General features: G+C 46.4%; 1 protein-coding gene across 1 annotated transcript; it reads right to left on the bottom strand.

Moving 5' to 3' along the window:
* Positions 1-720: 720 nt before the first annotated feature.
* LOC133905907 (E3 ubiquitin-protein ligase RGLG2-like) lies at positions 721-15503 on the bottom strand. The gene is made up of 12 exons (XM_062347709.1): positions 15280-15503; positions 14589-15095; positions 12392-12476; positions 12182-12322; positions 11993-12106; positions 11711-11808; positions 11496-11575; positions 2397-2502; positions 2190-2317; positions 1887-2088; positions 1061-1117; positions 721-967 (listed from the first exon to the last, which is right to left on the bottom strand). Exons 1-12 carry the CDS (start codon positions 15292-15294, stop codon positions 887-889), a joined length of 1614 nt encoding a protein of 537 aa, XP_062203693.1. The 5' UTR covers positions 15295-15503; the 3' UTR covers positions 721-886.
* Positions 15504-15824: the final 321 nt, after the last annotated feature.

The raw sequence follows: 15824 nt of genomic DNA, 5'->3' as shown, positions 1-15824 counted from the left end.
TTCCTTTGGCTTAATCAGCCCGGCCTCCTGAAGGCTCAGCCTCCCAAACGCCAAGCCTCCCGAATCCCGACCCCCCGAAACCTCGATCTCCCGAAGCCTCGGTCTCCCGAAGCCCCAACCTTCCGGAGTCCTGCCTCCTGAAGCCTTCGTCCCCCGAAGCCCCCGTCTCCAGCTGCTCGGGTCGGCTTCCCGGAGGCTACAAGGTGAGTCATCAGGCCTCAGGAAAGATCTGGCGGAAGGGAAGCACCAGTCATGCTTCGCCTACAAGGAAGTGAGCGACATTAAATGCCTAGATTGGTCGACGCTGCTTTAACACCCCAGCGTAATGAAAGCTATCCTGACACCCCTGATAGTACAACACCGGGCCGTAATTGATGATCGGCTCGCCCCTTTCAGGGGGCAGACACCACGATAGTTACTACAGTGGACATTTATCTCCTAAGAAGGGTACAAAATAGTTATCCGAAATAAGACCCAATAATTCGATCAGATCCTAGATATTTGTACATTATGATAACTTGTACGACAAGCTACGCATGACCCTGTAAATAGGAGCCCTGATCGCCTAGGCAAGAGGGACAGGCTAAACGGTAGAAAGACACATAGGTGAAAAAACACCAAATCACACTGTGATACTCTCCCCAGGTCAACCCTAATAAAATGTAGCACCGCAAAAATAAAATAATTAGCTCACCAATACATACAGTAAAAACAGCAGAAGAGGCATGAAACTTTCATTCTCCTTTTTAATTCTTATACAGATGCTTTTATTAAATTAATACACACTACAGCATTAATAGTCTAATAGAATACTTCATTGGATAATGTGGCTTCTGCTTCCAGCTCGAATATACGTCAGCGAGACCTAGTTTGGCACGGCAGATAATTAGTACAGTTTTACTCTTGTGTCAATGGACCTTCGACAGATGGGACAATCTGCGACTTGCGGTCCGCATTCAGAACACGTCTGTATGTAAAGAAAAAATAAATTCAGTTAAACCATGTAAACCAATGATGCATGAAGCAGAACATCAGTCGAGCATATCGTTGTAAGTTTCACCTGGTGACCACAACCAAATGCCATGTCCCGGGGTTTGGAAAGGCAAACTGGGCAGAGCTACAGATAGTAGGACAAAAAATGCGTAATTAGCCATTGGTTAAATTTCAGTAAATAAATCGTGCACGCTGTTTAGGAAGAATGAGAATATCGGAAGTTCATGAACGACAACATAATTATGTGTTTTCTAGATTTCTTAGAGAAAGTAAACCAATGTATAAACTAAAACCATCAAGGACAATCACAGGGGTAGTTAATTGTGTAAATAGACGTAAGTTTGCATTAACTCGTAAAATATATGGTTTCACAAGGGTGTTTTATAAAAGGAATTACATTCCAATATGGTTGTTACAGGGCAAATGGGGGTTTAATATTTTGTAATTTCCCAAAAGTGAGCAAGATAAATAAACATATGTACTTGACCTTTACTGTAGCTGTGTCTAGCCTTTGATATTTTACTTTCGCTGAACAGAGAACAGTCCCTAACCCATGCTTCTAGTCAAAATCATTTTGACTCATGCTACACTAACAAACATATTGACCTAGTAACTTGCCCTCAAGGACAAAAATGTTATTACACCAAAAATTATAACTGAGATTTCACCTGGGCAAGCTGGACACTATTACCATAGGCTCAAACTCTTATATATAGTCAAACAATGATTATCGAAAAAGTTAAATTGTCCAGTTTCCATAAAACTAAACAGAAATCTCAAATATTATGGAAACATTTTTCCCCCGTTTCACCAGATAAACTATTAACCATATTTTTGCCTTTTGTGAATCAACAAAAAGATCCTACAAGGTAGAAGGATGGAATTTCACATACTTGGGCTTCTGAAACTCTAGTATCGGCTGCTGGGGATGTAACAGATGCTGTGATTGCTGAATCTACAGTTGGCTCCTCTCTAGGATGTGAAGGCACACTTCGATAGCTATTTGCCCGAGAGGGTGCTGCTCTTGAGATTGTTCTGTAACTTGAAAAAGGAGGAGGAAGTGGAACCCGCTCAGGTGACTTTGCAAGTCGACGCCTGGTTATTAAATACAAGAGCAGAAAAGGAGTGAATTAGGTCCAATAGAATCGATCAACAAATATGTATGCGTGATTGGTCTCGCTCTTGTTTCTCCATACCCTAAAATTCCAAGCTCTAATGTTGCCTTGTACTGCAAAGGAATTTCCATGAGTGCTGAAAGGGCAAACTCTGTCTCCTTTTTGCTTTGACTTATCTTTTTTGACATGATCGCAGTGAAGTTGACAAACTATGAGGGCAAATGTCAAGGTTGTAATTAGTTATTCTGGCTAACAAGCCAGGAAGTTTTCATGTATTTTGGCACCTACCTGAAAGTTGTCAAAAGACCTAGCGGGTATGTTGTCATCAAATTCCTTCATCATGTCCCATGGACCATCTCCAACTCCAACCAAAATTATAGACAAGGGAAATTCGCTGCAATAAAAAAAAGAACAAATTAAAAATGGGTTGTTGATGCAATGTTAATTAACGACTGCTGTCCTATCTAAAATACCATACAATAAATTGGTCATTATCAAGTTATTGTTTTTCGCACTGCACATACAAAAGAAAGGTCTGAGATTTTGGCTCTGCAAGCAGCCTTCTTCAATCAACTACACAAGTTTGCTAAAAGCTCATAATACATGATGCAACAAACATCTTGTTCCTTTATAGTTTTTTTTTTTCTCAAACGCCACAGGAGAGTTGCATGTCATTTCATTACGAAAAAAGAGTACCAAATGTACAACACCACACACACAACACATGCAAAAACCCTCACACACAACACACGCAAAAACCCACACACTAGGTCATAGCACACATACGCGCCACACACAAGCGAAAAGGACGACCATAAAAGCAAGGACACAAGCCCTAGATAAGGCCCCGGAGGCTCTAAGCTCCGGCTGTGCACCATAGGGTTCCTTCCACCTCTACTGTTTGCACCACCAAGGATACACTCGTAGCAGCGTTGATGAAAATGCAATCGTTGCGATGTTTCCAAATCTCCCATGCTACCAAGATGATCAAGGAATTGAAGCCATTTCAGTGTTGTTTGTCCACTAGCTTGACTGCACGGTTCCACCAACCAGAGAAGGTGGCAACGTCAATGTCATGGTGGGCCGTACCTATAGCCGGTGAGCCAAGAAGAAGCCTGCCTCGACTAGTGGCTAAGTCAATTGAGGAGGATAATTGGAAGTTCAGCTGCTTGCACTTTGGGATTCTGTTAGCTAGTCTATTAGTTGGTTGCTTTATGATTTGTTGAGATTAACATCAGTTATTTGGAGATTGGATTGTTGAGGTAAGTATCAGTTTGTTAGGGGATTGGATTAGTGCCACCCTTATGCTATAAAAGGTAATCGACATCGATGAATAAGCAAGCAGAAAGTTATCCCCTTTTCTCTCTGTTTGTGCCCTGCCTTGTTGGTGCGGTGAGCCGACCACGGCTCCACCGCCACACTGTCGAGGTCCAAGGCCATGGCCTCCTATCTCTCACCACTACCCAATCTGATCCAACCCTCCCCGAGGCATAGAGCTCGTGACATCTTTGGTACCAGAGACGCCAAGGACGTCCGCTGCACCTTCAGCCATGAGCGGTGACGGCAATGACGCTGCCCTCAAGGCCATCCATGACCTTCTCGAGCAATTGTCGCTGGACAACAAGACTCCACAACAAGTTCGACTCTCGCGTCCGAGCAAAAGGATGTCGAGCAACAATAGTCAGCACACCATATCGCCATCAACCGTCTGGAACATGGCCGCGGCCGGACGTTGGACGACATCGCCACCGACACAGCAACAGCCAATGCCGAATGGAAGAAGAAGGGCCTCCTCGGTGGCAAGCCGAGCAGCACAGACCACGAGAGCCCCGTCAACTAGGACAACCCAGGGCGAGTGACCACAGCCTCAACACGATGGCGTTCCCAAGTTCCACAAACTGAATTTCCCATCCTACGACGGCTGGGAAGACCCGCTACCATGGCTCCACCACTGCGAGCATTGCATCTGTGGCCAGCAAACACCATAGATCGACAAGGTATGGCTTGCTTTGTTCAACATGAATGGTCCTACACAGATGTAGTACTACTACATTGAACATGAGATCGACCAACCTTCCTGGCTCCACTTCATTGAGCTCGTCCACACCAAGTTCGGGCCACCGATGCGGAGCAACCCACTCGGGGCATTGACGGCCCTCAAGCGCACCGGCTCTGTGGCGGACTACAGTGAGCAGTTTCTCGCGTTGCTCTGCCGCGCTAGGCCGCTGATGGAGCGTCAACAGATCAACATCTTCACCGCCAGCTTGGGCGAGCCGGTGCAAATCGACGTTGAACTCCAGGAACCTACAACACTCGACAAGGCCATGAGCTCGGGGCGTGCGTTCGAGCGGTGCGCCCAGTGCAGGGGTCAGCTGGTCGCCAAGACCACTACGTTGCGATCTTTGTCACGTCCGTCCGTGGCGAGACGTCCACAGGAGCGGGAGCACCGGCGGTCACCTCAGCAGCCACACACACCCTGCCGCGTAAAATCCTCACACCAACGAAGATGGAGGAACGCCGGAAGCTTGGCCTCTACTTCAATTGCGAAGAGAAGTTCTATCACGGCCACAAGTGCAAGCAACTCTTCGTCCTAGAAGTGCATCCCGTGGAGATCGATGATCATGGGCTAGACGACACCAACGAGACGCCGGCTATCTCCCTCACGGCGCTGATTGGCATCGAGCCTCGCTCGACCCAGACATTGCGTTGCTGCGTGGGTGCATGGCGTCACGTTCACCGCCCTCCTGGACTTGGGGTCGACACATAACTTCGTCGCCGAGCAAGCGATGGTGGCGACCAGCATTTCAATCATGGGGCGCGCGAACATCAGCGTCATGGTCGCCAACGGCGATCGGGTCACTGGCCTGGGGCTGTGCCGTAGCATCAACATGGGGATCGATGCCGACGACTTCATACTAGATTTCTTCGTCATTCCCCTCACCGACTTCGACATCATCTTAGGTGTGCAGTGGTTGTGCACGCTTGGGCCGATCACGTGGGACTTCACTACCCTAATGATGGCGTTCTTCTGGAATGGTCGTCACGTCCTCTGGCATGGTGTTCCGAGAGCACGTCACCCGCATCAAACCATGGTGTGCACGAGACGGGGTAGGAGGAGCTCTGCGACAACTACCCTGATATATTCGCAGAACCACACGACCTACCACCGGCCCGCGCCTACACCCACCGCATCCATCTCAAGGCCGGGACGGACGCCATTGCGGTGCGGCCATACCGGTATGCGCAGCTATAAAAGGACGAACTGGAGCGGCAGTGTGACCAAATGCTCCGCCAAGGCACCATCCGACGCAGCTCTTCTGCCTTCTCATCACTAGTACTGCTCGTCAAGAAAAGCGACGGCGCATGGCACTGAACTTCTATGTGGACTATTGCGTGCTGAACACGACCACAATCAAGGACAAGTTCCCCATCCCTGTCATGGACGAGCTCCTCGACGAACTTCACAGCGCCAAATTCTTCAGCAAGCTCGACTTGTGGTCGGGGTACCACCAGGTGCTGATGCATCCTGACGACATCGCCAAGACAACGTTCCGCACGCACCAAGGGTTGTTCGAATTCCTAGTGATGCTATTCAGCCTCACCAATCCTTCACCCGTTCTTGCGCCGCTTCATGCTCGTGTTTTTCGATGACATCGTGATTTTCAACGCTTCCTGGTCCAAGCACCTCCAACAAGTGCGCTCCGTGTTCCAGGTTCTGCAACAGCATCGCCTCTTCCTCAAACGATCCAAATGCTTCTTCGGTGAGGAGTCTGTGGCTTACCTAGGGCACGTGATCTCCGCCTCGGGTGTGTCCATGGATTAACAGAAGGTGCGTGCCGTGATGGAGTGGCTGACTTCGCGCTCAGTCCGGGTCATACGTGGCTTCCTCGGGCTTGCAGTATAGCACCGCAAGTTCATCCAAGATTACAGCACCACCGCCGCACCCCTCACGAAGCTGCTGAAGAAGGAAGCGTTTGCATGGACTGAAGCCGTTAACCTCGCATTCAACAATCTCAAGATGGCCATTACGACGGCTCCAGCGTTGCTGTTGCTTGACTTCTCCGCCGATTTCATTGTCGAGTGTGACATATCAGGTCATGGGATCGGTGCGGTCCTACATTAGAGCTCTAGTGCCATCGCGTTCTTCAATAGGCCCATTGCTGCATGCCATGTCAAATTGGTGGCATACAAGCGTGAACTGATTGGCTCATTCAGGCAGTGCGCCACTGGTGCCCGTATGTATGGGGTCATCACTTGTTGGTACGTACTGACCATTACAGGTTGAAATTTTTGCTTGATCAGAGGTTGTCAACGATTCCCCAACATCATTGGGTCAGCAAGCTCCTGGGTTACAACTTCCATATAGAGTACAAGCCGAGGAACACCAACATCATGGACGACGCATGTTGTGCTGCGACACGGATACACCGATGGTATCCATGACCCTGACAGTGGTCCACTTCACCGTTTTCGATGACCTCCGTCAGGAAGTAGCCACAGACACGACGCTGCAGGCGCTCCGCGACTCCATCGTGGCGGGACAACAATGTGCCCCTTGGGCTGCCCACGACGGCCTCATCACGTTCAAGGGGCGCGTCTACATCTCACCAACCTCCCCGTCCCTACCGATCGTCCTCGTCGTCGTCCACAACACCGGCCACGAGGGTGTTCAAAAGACGCTCCACCGTCTGCGGGCTAATTTCCATGTCCCCAATGCCCGGACGGTGGTGCAGGACCACGTGCGCACTTGCCCGACGTGCCAGTAGAACAAAGGAGAGCAACTTCAACCGACAGGTCTTCTTCACCCACTCGGCGTCCCAACGACGATTTGGTCCGACATACCAATGGACTTTGTCCAAGGATTGCCACGCGTCCACAACAAAACTATCATTCTCACAGTCGTCGACTGGTTCTCCAAGATGGTGCACTTCTTGCCGCTCGCGCACCCGTACACGGTTCACAAGGTGGCGCGCATCTTCGTAGACGAGATTGTTCGGATCCACAGCTTTCCCACGTCGATAGTAAGTGATAGGGACCCAATCTTCACAAGTGGGTTCTGGACTGAGCTCTTCAAGCTAGTCGGAGTAAAGCTCAACCTCAGCTCCACCTTCAACCCATAGTCTGATGGGTAGTCGGAGGTAGTGAACAAAATAATCATGGTGTGCTTGCGATGCTTGACAGGAGATTGGCCACGTGAGTGGCTCCGTTGGCTTCCTTGGGCGGAGTTCATGTACAACAGGTCGTACCAGACATCCCTGCAGACCTCGTCGTCCGCCGTCGTCTATGGGCGGCCACCACCATCTCTCCGCACGTACACGTCAAGCTCCACCAACCTGCCGACCGCGAACCAGCTTCTGGCCGACCGCGACAAGTTTCTGTCCTAAGTCCGAGACCGCCTGAAGCAAGCGCAACAGTTCCACAAGCGACATTACGACACCGGTAATCAAGAACGCGAGTACGCCATTGTTCAGTGGGTGTGGCTAAGTCTACTTCATCGCCATGCATCGTCACTCTCTGTCAAGGGTCGCACCAAGCTTGGGCCTCGCTACTTCGGGCCGTATGAAGTGATTGGTCGCGTCAATGAGGTTGCATACCGCCAGCGTCTTTCGAACAACGCTTGCATTCACAACATCTTCCATGTGGGTGTCCTCAAGCCATTCTATGGCGATCCGCCCACGAAGCTGCCAGCGCTGCCGCCCCTACTCCATGGGTGTCCCTCCACAGCCAGCTCAAGTCGCCAAGTTGCGGCTAGCAAGGGGTCGCAAGGAGCTGCTAGTCCATTGGGAAGGACTGGCGCCATCTAAAGCCTCATGGGAGTCGCTCAAGGATTTCAAGCATCGCTACCCCAACTTCAAGCTTGAGGACGAGCTGCTTGCGGACGAGGGGAGAGATGTCATGGTGGGCCATACCTACAGCCAGCGTGCCAAGAAACCTACCTCAAATAGTGGCTAAGTCAGCCGAGCAGGATAATTGGAAGTTCAGCTGCATGCGCTTTAGGATTCAGTTAGCTACTCTGTTACTCGGTTGCTTTATGATTTGTTGAGATTAACATTAGTTTGTTAGGAGATTGGGTTGTTGAGATTAGTATCAGTTTGTTAGGAGATTCTTCACCTCACAAGGTAGAAGGTCTTGAATGATAGCCAATTCACCCTCACCACATTGTATTGGTGTGGCAGAGCTCTTGAGAATATTAGTCCTAAGCCCAGCAACTTCTCTAAAATATGTAACAATTCTTTGATCAAGACCAAGTTATCCTGCACTGGCTGAAGGAACAAGACTACATCATCGGCATATAGTGGCATTCGATGTTGCACACCCCTAGTTGTGAGTTGCTGCAGCAAACCTTCTCGAGAAGCCTGGCTAGTCAAAGAGTTTAGAGCATCCATTACCAAGACAAAGATCATGGGGGAGAGCGAATCACCCTGTCAAAGGCCAAGCTGGTGCGGAATCTACTCTCTTGCTTCTCCATTCACGAGTACTCTAGTGGAGGCAGTAGACAGCAAGGTACAAAGTAGGTTGCACCACTGATGCCCAAAGCCCATCTTTCGCAAAACCTCCAGCAAAAATGGCCATGAAACCAAATCAAATGCCTTCGAAATATCCAATTTGAGGAGGTCGTGGGGCTCTTTCTATGTTAACACTTTGCTGCCTGTTGGACAAGAAGAAAATTATCATGGATGCATCTCCCTTGGACAAAGGCGCTTTGATTTGTCGAGACCATGGTGGCTAGCTTCGGAGCGTCTATTGGCCATTAGTTTTGCTACTAATTTGGCGAAGCTATGAATCAAGCTTATCAGGCAAAAGTCCTTAACTTGAATAGCATCGACTTTCTTGGCCAAAAGTGTGATGAAGGCTGTGTTTACTAATCTGAATTTAGCTCCTCGACCAAGCTGTACAGCTAGCAGTGCTTCCATGAGATCATGCTTAATAATTGGCCAACAAGATATATAAAAATGGCCTGTAAAACCGTCTGGCCCTGGGGTTTTGTCATGTGGTAGTTCTTTTACAGTCTTCCAAACCTCCTCCTCAGTGAAGAAGGAATCCAGAGTCTCAAGATCATGCTGCTGAATGTTTAAGTCATTGAGATTAATAGTGGAGCTGTACCCAACAAATCGGAATAAAAATTGAACATAGCCACATGCTTATCTTCCTAACTCGTGACAACTTGATCATCCACCATGAGCTTAGCAATGAAATTCTTTCTTCTTCTAAAATGGGATTGTTGGTGAAAGAAAGGGGTATTAGCGTCACCATCCTTTATGTAGAGAATACAAGAACGCAGTCGTGTGATCTTGCGCTCAAGTGAGGCCAAGCCGAGACAATGTAATTTGAGCTTCTTGCGTAGACATTCTTCTTCTATTGAAAGCTGCCGAAAATCCCTTGCTATTTCAATGCGATGGAGAACCTCCTTTGCCATGGCAAGTTGAGTTTCAATGTTGCCAACATTGCGCTGACTCCATCTTTGAAGCCCCTTGCTTAATCTTTGTAATTTGGTGTATAGACGATCAATTGGACAGCTTGCAACAACAGGAGCATTCCAATTTTGTTGCACGGCCTCTTCGAATCCCTGGAGATTAGGCCAGAAGCTTTCAAAATGAAAACGACATTTACCATGGGTGTTGACTTTGAGGCTGAGAATCAACAGGCAATGATTAGAAACCGAAGAAGCCGAACTCTGGAGAAGTGAATCCTGTAAAATGTCCACCCAATCGGAAGAACAAAAGGCCCTGTCAAGTCGGACGAATGTAGGGGAGGAACATTTGTTCGACCATGTATACTTTCAGCCCAATAAGAGGAATTTCCTGAATTTCAGTGTCATCTAATAGGTGTCGAAAGCGACCCATCATTGCCCTGTTCAAATGTCCATTATTTTGTAGGAAGCTTGATAGATTAAGTTAAAATCACCAGCCACAAGCCTGGACCATGGCAAAGAGCTCGGACATCACGGATTTCTTGTAGAAATCCCTCCTCTTGTACCATCCTCAGGTAGAGATACACACTGATCATACTCCGGGCCAAGGACCGAGAGGAGCCGAACAGAAATGGATGCAATTTTCGTCTCCTGCAGACAAACAATATCCGCTCTAGTTGATGTCACCACATTATGGACATCATTGCGTCTATCTATCTTATTGAGACCTCTTGCATTCCAAATTAGAAAAGATGTAGGATTCATAGATAAATGTGGAGAACGACCAATGTTATAATTCAACAGTTAAGAAACTGTTAGATCGTCCGCTGACCAGACCTGATCAATATCATCTGCCGACCACCCGAAAATGGCTGCCAATGCAATGATGTGTGCACGTGATAACACCTTCTCAAACAACTTGCCGTATTTATCTTGAGCACACTGATCCACATGTTCCTTTTCAGTGACTATTCCTTTATAGTATATAGATATCCATGAAATTCATTAACAAACATAGCTATATAAAAGGCAAAAGCAAAAACAACTCTACTGGTCACCACCGGCTATCAGTCTTGCTGCAAACCTTGCAGTCAATTGTATAGCCCATTTTTTTTAAGGAATATAGTAGGGGAAGCCCTACTTTGGTAAATATATTATAAATAGGAAAAGGAGAGCGATAACAACCACACACGACCAAAGAAAACAGAAAGAGAAAAAAGCTGTACATGTCTGACTAGAAGAAGAATGGCCGACAACAAAACAGTACCAGCACCATACAAGAAGACTGAGCCAAGAAGAGATGCCCAGACTAAGGATACCTATGAAGATGGAGGCTAACATCCTCCAAGAACTGATATTTCCAGGATTGAAAGGATGGCCTTGCTTGTATAACCCATTTTTCATGCCATTATGTCATTAGAATGAACCTGGTATAATCTTATTGGCATAAAAAAAGTACATGTTTAAACTGCAGTTGATAAGCCTGGAGTAATAATGTTCAAAAAAATTCTATTCTGTTTAAAATCCAAATCTTTCCTAAACCGATTTGAAATTTTCATTGCTTGTTCCTATCACATTTAACATCCTATTAGTAACTCCAAGAAATGGACTAACACAACAAACAAAGCTGATTAAGTCCTGAGAGTAGTTACTAGTGTTGTGCAAAATACAATTCCATAGTACCCAGAGAGTTTAATTATCGTACTCTATATTCATAATCAAAGTTAGATGTTGCAGGCCTAAGAAATCCAAACAATATGTTGATTAAGTAACAAACACTTTGAACTAAATACATGTATTGTGCAATCTGGTCTTTCAAACTGATATAGAAATATCTTCTTGCCATTTTTTTCCAGTCTATAAATTGAGGAAAAATAATGAAGCGCTTTCTTATACATCGACATCTTCTATTTCCAAGCATTATGAAAACATACAAAATTAGTGCAAATTTGTTGCTAAATAAAATAAATCATTACCTGGCTTGTACAATAGCATCAACAGTCATCTGCTCCTGGGTACTTAACTGGCCAAATTCAGTATCTACACTTCGTGTAACCTGTACAATGATAGCTTCAGAGACAGTTCTAATAATCCACCAATCCATTTCATTTTCCTCACTTCACAATAAGGCAATGAAATAATAATCTGAACAGAAATATAGCAGTAAAAATGGGAATGGACCAGGGTATACCTGCCCATCAGCAATTATTACTAAAACATGGTATTGGCCACCACTTTGCTCCACGATGGTTGTGGCCATTTCAATTATTGGGGCGAATGATGTAGGACCTTGAAAAATACAAAAAAAAATATATGTTCGAGTGTTAAGTCCTAATTCGAGTCTAGTTTTAATTCCAGTACTAGAAATAAAGGGACAGGTCCAAAGGACTACACTCAATTATTTCAAAACTCCACATAACATCCATACACATCGTGTATTCTAAATAATAACAACTAAAATAAACTTTCATACCGGAAAGACGAAGATGAGGAGCAATTTCTCTATATCGAGCCAACGCCTCCTGAAAACCATTGCATGGTCTTTCGTCAGGATAGAAGGCAAATACATCTTGGTCATGCGTAGATGCTGCATTTTTGTAAAAAAAGAACTATTAGTCGTTCACAATTTCATGGTATATTAATAGAAGTCTTAAAGCATTACCATCTCCAAAACCATAGCAAGGAATTAAGTTATCCTCGTCAAAAGCTGACAAGGTCTGCCCAATGATGGAGATTGCCTGCTCATAAGGATTTGGGGTGTCACCAATATGATGCAGGCTCATGCCATTGAAGGAATTCTTTCCTGCAAATGAAGATATTCAAGCATCAAGAACGAATGCTTTCTTTCATTGCAGATAAGTTCGCAAACTACCTGTCCATTCGTTGCTCTTTGTGAAATCAATTCCTATGATTACATTGGAAGACTCAAGACCAGCTTGTGCTAATGCTTCAATAACCTGCATATATAGCATAATATTCACCCAGCAGTCATAATATAATAAACATATTATGGTTTGATGGCTCTTGTCTTTCAGGCCAGTGGAACTACACAGAAAAAGACACTTGCAAAAGCGAAAGAGCGCGTTCCAAGTGCACATCAGTCTATATCCACTATGTCATTGTAGTTGGCACAATAGTAACGCATTTGCATGGACTAGGCCAGTTTTTACATAGAACTAAACAAAATATGCATGTACGAACCACGATGGAAAAATTGCCCCCATACTACAGAGTCTTATGTGCTTTGCCAAAATACCACCCAGACATGTAGGATTGCCAAAACACCATTGAATTGGTCAAAAACATTGCCACAAGGGACAATTTTAATCTTACTCCCCTCCACTTCATCTTCTCCAGTTCAATTCTAGCTTCTGTGTTGAGCTCTTGTAGTCTTGTACTCCCTCTACTTCTGTTTCTCCCAAACCTCTAACCTCTTCTCCTTCCTGTTGGATAGGCTGCGCTGCGGTTGGGGGTTTCTGTCACCAAGAGGATTCCTGGCAACCCTCATTCCCTCCAGTGCCGACTGCGACGAACAACACAGGTCTGCGTCTATGCTTCTCGTTCATTTCGGCATAAGTTCTGCTTCAATTTTGCTCGAGTATTTAAATTAGGGAATTATATTCCAACATGTTAACATGTATGTTTGCTGGATGTAGTAGAATGTGATGTAAGAAAGGAAAGGTGTTTATTCTTTGTTGGCGGGGAGCAAAGCCGCCTGTAAGGAGGAAGACAGCATGGAGTTAGGAGACAGAGAAAGGAGATGAGCTCACCGGAGAAAAGGAGAACTCAACAGAGAAGATGAAGTGAGGAAGGTGGAAGGTAAAATCGTCCAAAGTGGTGTGGAAGCAATTTTTTATGAATTTAGGCCTTTTTGGCGATCCTAATTGTTTCAGTGCCATTTTGGCAACACGCAACAGTTATAATCGTATGGCCGTATGGAGGCAATTTACTTAACTATGTTTCAGTTTCAACAGTTTTTAGTGTGTACTATTGTGCCACTATTTTCTTTCTCTCTCTTCAGTCTCCTGTTCCTAGTGGGCTAGTACATTCATTCCATACAGATGGACATACTTTTGATTATATATACAGTAAGTATATTTATTCCTTGTTTCATTGTCTAAAAAGGGATGCTCAGTCCAATTTCTCAAAAATGGTGCATGCCTTATGATTCCACATACCACTTAACACCTTTAGGAAATTGAAAACCGAGCTTAGATCGGTTGGTTGGCGTAAACGAGTTTAGGAAGATTGCGAACAAAGCTTAACCCAGGTGCGCACAAAAATCAGGTGGGCGTAATCCCCCAGTCGATGTCCTAAATGAACTTTAAAAAAATTCATGTTTCACTTACTAAAGAAGTAACGTCAAGTCTTTCAAAATGTCTATGACTTGCGCTATGGTTAACAAGACCATTTTCTAATGTTTGAAGTTCCTAGAAGTACTTATAGTAAAAGCTCTCTTCGGTACTTTCAGGGAATACTGTGCATGGTTATATACTGTTGCGAGTCCAAATACAAGCAGCACCAGAAACTTCAAAAACAAATACTTTCTCTACACAGCCATATCATAACATGGTATTTCCTGCTTGCAAGCTTCTTCTCTAGGCAGTACTCAACCTTAACAATATTCACTCTTTCTATAAAGTTAGACAGTCTCAAAAGAATTGCTACATATGTGGAGACTGTCAGCTGTCTTTATCGGAATATAAGGTATCACTAGAACCATCAGAATCTCCCTCCATAAAGATCCTTATCACCAGTTAACCAGCAAACAGAACACATGTCAGCAATTCATCAACAATTTAAACTAGTGATACCATCTAATACCGCTATATCCACCACCAACGATGTAAAAGCTTCACAGTAGTCAACACTAGCCTAGATAGTCACCAATTTCTGATCCAGCATCTCGATAAGAGAAGAAAAAGAATCCAAATCCATGTAGTCCATGCATATCAAGAACTGTATAGTTTGGAAGTTGAAATTACCCAAACTTCATAATGTTATTCTTTGCCATTCTAATCAACATTTGACCGTCACCACAATTGATACAAAGCTACATACACACATACCTCATCCAAGGAGCGGTACTGGTCCACAATCTTGGAGTACTTCCTCTCCAGCCTCGGCCGCTTACCCCCAACCGCCGCCGTCCTCGCTGGCACCGCCCGCGTCTCGACTGCCCTCAGCGGAAGCCCTGACACGGAATGCGCAGCAGCCGCCGCCGCCGGACGCGAGTAGCCACTGGAGGACACCACTACATCCTCAACCAGCGGCGGCGGCGCACTCGCCCGCCGCCGGAAGCTCGAGGACGAGGAGTACTCATCCGCTGCGGGAGCAGAAGCAGAGTACGCCGGCTGCGGAGGGTCCCACAGCTGCGGCGGCGGCGCCGACGCTGGCTCGTAGGGGTAGCGGTGAGGCGAAGCTGGCGGCGACCTGCGCCGCGCCGCCGCTTCTTGCTGCTGGTCCTCTTGCGGCTCGGCTGGTGCGGCCAGGAGGCTGCCGACGATCTTGGTGGCCGTCTGCAACACCAGGAAGAGCACCCACAGCAAGAACGTGCCGATCTTGCCCACCACCGCCTAGCAAATCGCGACAACAACAAGAACCAAGAAGAATCAAACCAAATCGAAAACGCTTAGCTTTCCACCAGCAAGAATCAAAATCATAGGTCAGCTCCCAAGAGCAAGAACCAATCGGAGCCAATTTTCCAAGAACAGGAGCTGTTTCTTGCGTCCTTGGGGAAGCCAAGCGTGCAGTGCTTACCAAGAAGCCGCTCATGCCGAGGAAGAGAAGGAAGAGGACGACGGCCGTGTTGCCGTGAGTTCAGATTGGAAAGCCGGCTGCCGAGTTGGGGATTTGGAGGAAGGGTGGTGGTGGTGGTGGTGGTGGAGGTGCGGGCTTGGGACGGGTTGGGTGGACTTGAGGAGGGAGGAAGAGGGCAACGACTCTGTTTAGTCTGTGAGGAGTGAGTGACGGTTGTTGCTGTCGGATGCAGCCAGTTTTCTCTTGTCTATGCGCTTGCGTGTACTCAAGGTACGCTGAGCTCAGTAATTGCGTGTTACGGCTTTTGGAGTGGTTGCTAATGCTGGCCTGCTGCGTAAACACCGGGAAATGCATTTTCTACATGTGTGGTGTCGCGGAACTTACGGCCAAAGTATGGAAATACCCCAATGTTGTACAACAGCCAAAAAAAGGTTTTTTGGGTCAAGTTAATCTAGTTTCACGTGTCTAGACTACTATGAAAATTCGTAGTTCAAAAGGTCGCAGTCGTCTCCCCACGCAACGGGTTAGAGTAGCACTCACTGGGT

This window comes from Phragmites australis, chromosome 23, assembly GCF_958298935.1.
Source record: "Phragmites australis chromosome 23, lpPhrAust1.1, whole genome shotgun sequence".
NCBI lineage: Eukaryota > Viridiplantae > Streptophyta > Magnoliopsida > Poales > Poaceae > Phragmites > Phragmites australis.
Note: the sequence above shows the minus strand (reverse complement) of the source record. Positions and strands in the feature narration are given on the sequence as shown.

Coding starts and splice junctions, on each gene's coding strand:
- LOC133905907 (XM_062347709.1), bottom strand. Junction 11,809..11,992: donor TCCTCATCTTCGTCTTTCCG/GTATGAAAGTTT, acceptor GTATTTTTCAAG/GTCCTACATCATTCGCCCCA. Junction 2,503..11,495: donor GATGCTATTGTACAAGCCAG/GTAATGATTTAT, acceptor TTTTTATTGCAG/CGAATTTCCCTTGTCTATAA.